General features: G+C 41.2%; 1 protein-coding gene across 1 annotated transcript; it reads right to left on the reverse strand.

Annotated features, from left to right (window-relative positions):
* Window positions 1-398: 398 nt before the first annotated feature.
* LOC149815011 (glutaredoxin-C1-like) lies at window positions 399-1,048 on the reverse strand. The gene has a single exon (XM_089989882.1). It carries the CDS (start codon window positions 976-978, stop codon window positions 556-558), a length of 423 nt encoding a protein of 140 aa, XP_089846008.1. The 5' UTR covers window positions 979-1,048; the 3' UTR covers window positions 399-555.
* Window positions 1,049-5,257: the final 4,209 nt, after the last annotated feature.

The raw sequence follows: 5,257 nt of genomic DNA on the forward strand, positions 1-5,257 counted from the left end.
AATTTGTAACAAGTTTATTGTTAGATAACCACTACACATAAACACACCCACCGGATTTGAAGGAAGAAAAAAGAAATCAACGAAAGGAAGTTGTTAAAAGTGCGACAATATTGGCAATATTATAAAATTATTGGGAAAAAATTGATATTTTAGCCAACTAAAAGGGTCAATTATCACGATATATCTGTATAGATGAAAACATCATGATTTTATTGCAAGATTTATATTTGAATCAGCGTTCATGAAAATATCATCCTTTATCTTCTTATTATTGAATAAATTTTGTATTTTAAATATTTTTATATTTTCAATAGAAAAAAGCAAGAAAAAGAAAATATTCAAATATTACGGTATTTTCACGGCCAATAAGTTGCCGTTAAGAGCGTTTGTCAATATGGTTGATACAAAACCAGCTCTAGTATCTCATTACTCGGTACTTATATCTTTATATGCACAGTCATAATAGATGATATTGGGCAAGCAACACGGGCGTAAGCGACAGAAGAGAAGGATCCCCAAGATCACAAAAATCCTAATCTTGTACACACTTTTAACTTACATCCAAACGGCAACTGCCTCCCTTAGCTTAGGCACTAGCTGGCCGCTGAGGTGCAGCGCCATAAGGCTCTCGACGCCGCCCACCGGCTTGCCGCCGATGAAGATCGCCGGTGCCACTTGGCCCAATGATATGCTGCTAGTTGGAGATGATTTGGAGGCAGCCTCGGCCTCTGCGTCCTCCAGCTCCACCACAACTGGGTGCACACCCAAAGTGGCCAGCAGCCGCTTGACCACGTGGCACAGGCAGCAGGACGCACGGCTGAAGATCACCACCGGGTTCTCAGAGATCAGGCGCCGGACGCGTTTCTCGGGCGATTCGGCGGTGATGTTCATCGCGAGAGGCGGTGGAGGCACCACCGCAGCAGAGAGCCGTAGGCCGATCTGGTCAGAGATCGGCTCGCAGCGTAAGCCCTGCATCATGGCAGCCAAAAAAAGCGGGACACCGGAATCCGGCCTAGAGAGAGAAAGTAAGGGAGGAGGCAGCCAGCTGCAGCAATGCCGCCCCTTTGGTGATGTTATAAGGAGAGGGAGCCCGAGACTGGTCACATGGGGTTTGACGTGGGGGTGACGTCACCGTTGCATCACGGAGTTGGATGACGCCAGCATCGGAGTACGCGGGGCCCACGTACGGCTGTTCACTATGTGTGCCACGTCGTAATGGCTGGTCATGCTGACAGCAGCCACATCGGATGGTGTAGAGTGGGACCACGGTGATGTATATTTTTTATTTAAACGAGAATGGATTTGGATCCGTACTCATGGTTCTTACATCAAATTATTGTTCGGGTACATCTGTTCGGATCTGTCGTCCAACACGAAGATCTGGTTTGGAGATATATCACCCAAAGGGAAGGGGGAGGAAAGCGTGTCTGAATCTAAATTCAGGTATTGGGTGCCAACTAATCAAGATATGAACATAGATACGATTAAAGCTACCGGGCTATTCCAATATGAACCCAGCAAAGTCCGATCATGTAAGTTCGAATACAATCTGAATGTGAATTCGGCTCATGTTTTAAGATCCATAATTGAAAACATTGAGTCGGATTTGGATCAGAGGCATAAGAGGATCCAAACTATTTGCAACCCGGGCCCAAAGATTACCAAAGCTCCCCGTGCGCCAAGTCACCGTGACGCACACAATACGCAGTCAGCTCACCGCCCTTCCCATCCTTTTTTTTGTGTGTTTTTGCTTTTTAATTATGGATATTACCGCGTGTAGTCAAATGTGAAGGGTATCACACAACCCGGAGAGTCGAACTCGGGACCTACGCAGGCCCATAGTCCATCCATTCACCGCCTTCCACGTTCCCTCCCTCTCTCAGCGAAGAGAATCCCAAGGTGGGGAAGCCACCCGATCAACGGCCTCAGAAACGCCATGTCGATGCCAATGTCACGAAAACCCCACCATCGATTTTTTTCACCTTTAAAAAAAAAAAAAAAGAGTGGTGGTGGGCAGAAATTACTTTGGGGTAAAGTTTTGTCTGCCATTTTCACATGGGACCGTAAATAATATGTGGGGTCCACCGTTCCCGCATCCCTAATAAATGAGAAAGAAAATGGGTCGGTGGGACCCGTGAAGCCTCTACTGTGCTCATTGACCATTGATCTCCGGACGTCTTGCGCCCTACGAACGAGAGAATTGACCTGGTGACCACAAAGGCCTCCCTGAAAAAACTAGCATCTAGCCCTCTCAAACCGATTCGAATCGGATCTGGTTCGACTTGCATAAGTTTGACCTGAACCGTGTCTGGCTAAGTTCGGTTTGGTGGCTTAATTGTGAATGGGTCGGACGTGTTGCGTCGGATCTACCATCCGATTTGGAGAAACCGAGACGGGATCGTCCGTCGCTGTCGTAAGCAGGGAGGAAAAGGATGGGGCCGCAATAAATAACTGAGGGCTTACGTCGTCTCTGCAACAACGTGGGGTGCCACGTGGCAATAGGGAGACCATTGACCTTGAAATGACAGAGTGAGTGACGTGGTGGGGAAGGGAACCGGGTCGAGACGACGTCATCATCACAATCTTGGTCGGCTCGAATCCTCGGCACCGTTGGCTTTTGCCCTCCAAGTCCTCTCTCTCTCTCTCTCTCTCTCTCTCTCTCTCCTGTATATTATATAAAAAAATATGTACATTACGGCCAGTGACAATATCGTAAGATTTATGAAAATCTCACAATAATATCACGAAAAATTACCTGAAAGCTAAAAAAACATCTTAATAAATTTTAAAACCAAGAATATAGTTCATATATTATGTACTGTCGGAATTTAAAAAAGACAACAAAAATACAATACCATACAAAATGGGCAGGATGCTAAATGAAACACGCTAATGGATTTTCGGTATTTTTTTTCTAAAATTTTGACCCATAAATGTGTCTCATAGTTGATTTACTAAAAATAAACACTTAGATCATGAATTTTGGATGGAAAAAGAATGATATTTGGAGCCTCAAAAATGTATGAAAATTGTAGGCCTTTGATTTTTGAAACCTTACATGCATCGGAATCAAATGCTTCAAAAAGTGATTCCTATAAAAACAAGCATATAGTTCACATTTGTATGGTCAGAATTTTAAAAAAATACTGAAAATCAAATAACGTATTTCATTTAGCACCGAGCCCATTTTGTAGGTTCTCTCTCTCTCTCTCTCTCTCTCTCTCTCTCTCTCTATATATATATATATATATATATATATATATATATATATATATATATATATGTGTGTGTGTGTGTGTGTGTGTGTGTGAGAGAGAGAGGTTGGTTCTTCCTAACCGTAGGAGGGTGTGGACAGTCTCAATTTTTCATATTTTAGTACTTTATTCAAAATCTAACCTTTCAATGTGCTCTACATAGTTTGTTTAGAAGGAGTTGGCTTTTAAATAATTCAATTGTGACGTGAGTAGGTATTTACAGAGATTCAAAGATCAATGGCTCAAATTTTTTATTAATTTTAAAGACCATAAAATCATATTTTTTCATTTAAAAGGCATGATCTTTAGTAAATGGATCACGTTGCACACATTTGTGGGGTCTGATTTCCCAAACATAGCTTGTAACATTAAAATTAGTATTATCCAAACCATATGGATGCTCAGGAGAAACCAATTCCTTTATATATATATATATATATATATATATATATATATATATATATATATATATATATATATATATATATATATATATATATATATATAGAGAGAGAGAGAGAGAGAGAGAGGTTTCTGGTGCAGATGGTCATACGGTGTCAATGAGTTGAAAGGAGCAATGTGTTATTGCTTGTGCCTTTTAAGTGAATCAAACCTTATAGATATGATTTTAATGGTTCTTTCAGTTTGGTTTGAGTTTTGAATCACTAGAATTTATTTTATGTACAAGTGTTTTTGGTGATTTAAAAATCAATGGCCTTAAATTTATCAAATTTTTGTGAGTTAAAAAATTCTATATTTTTGTCGAAAAAGCATGATCCGAGGGCCGAGCTCTAACAAATCAATTAGGTTGAACACATCTACAGGGTCAGATTGAGTCAAATAAACTTTCACCTATGAGTTTCAGCGCATTCATATATCATTTTATAAAAGTGTGATTTTCAAGACATCTATATGTCGAACACATCTGTAGGGTCATATTTCTGTGGGTGCGGGTGCAGGTGCTGGTGCTGGTGCGGGTGCGGGTACGTGTGTGAGAGAGAAGCAGCAACGAAAGTTGCGGACAGTGCGGGTGATGTTTCGTGCCGAGCACATCCCACGTGGCGACTTCTCATTCATACATGGGGATCACTCGATGCTGGGGCATGAGCATCAAGTTGGGCAGGTGGAGTGTTTGACAGGCCCGGGAAGCTTCCCGGGGTGGGTCGAGGATACTACCCAATTCCCATGAAGTTGCTGCCCTGATATTAATTACCTGCGTCCAAACAATTGGGATTCAGACCCGTAAAATTCCTGTCTTGACTCACAGGTAAACGAGCCAAATAAACCCAACACCCTGACCCACTCGTTTACCATAGAACTCTGCTCGGGTTCTCGTCTACTGTCTAGTCGAGCTGAACATGAGCCATGTTCGAGCCCAAGCTATCCAGTAAAAAATTGGTAAGCCACTTCTTGCAACTAAAAACCAAAGTACCAAGGGGTGCTCCGAGTGGTTGGTAGGAGCTGTCAGTGCACGTCTCCTTATGGTGGGGCATTGCAGGTTAAAAACTAGCGGGTCTGCCTAACCCCAGCTTGCCTTTCACAAAAAAACAAAAAAAAAACAATGAGATTTAAACATTTGACTTTTCAGTTACCTGCCCTCAAACCAATTCTGCCACACTGGTTTTTGGGATAAATGTTACACCTACACGGATGTTATGCTCTTCAAAATAAATACTAACATTGTGTCTCCGAGATTTGGTTTTCTAACGGATTATAAAATATTGAAAATGAATGGCAAATACGATGCATTTCTAGAAATATCTTAGTTTTTTAAAAAAACCTTTTCACCCTTTCCACATGCAATTTCTTAAATATATGTAAATTTTTTCTCAAATATGTGATCATTTTTTGCAAAACAGTCTCTGTTCTTATATTTGATTTAATGTAAAAAACTTGCATTTTTATAGTTGTTAGACACATAACTTTTTAGTTTTGAGTCAGAACTGAGAACCCTTTTAGAGTTTTTATTTCTGCATTCTAAAACCGAAATAGAAGCATGCTCT

Source organism: Nuphar pumila, chromosome 15 (genome assembly GCF_984573655.1).
Source record: "Nuphar pumila chromosome 15, dmNupPumi1.hap1.1, whole genome shotgun sequence".
Taxonomy (NCBI): Eukaryota; Viridiplantae; Streptophyta; class Magnoliopsida; order Nymphaeales; family Nymphaeaceae; genus Nuphar; species Nuphar pumila.

What these genes read in the sequence shown, in the direction of transcription:
- LOC149815011 (XM_089989882.1), bottom strand. Translation starts at nt 978, where the DNA reads ATGATGCAGGGCTTACGCTGCGAGCCGATCTCTGACCAGATCGGCCTA.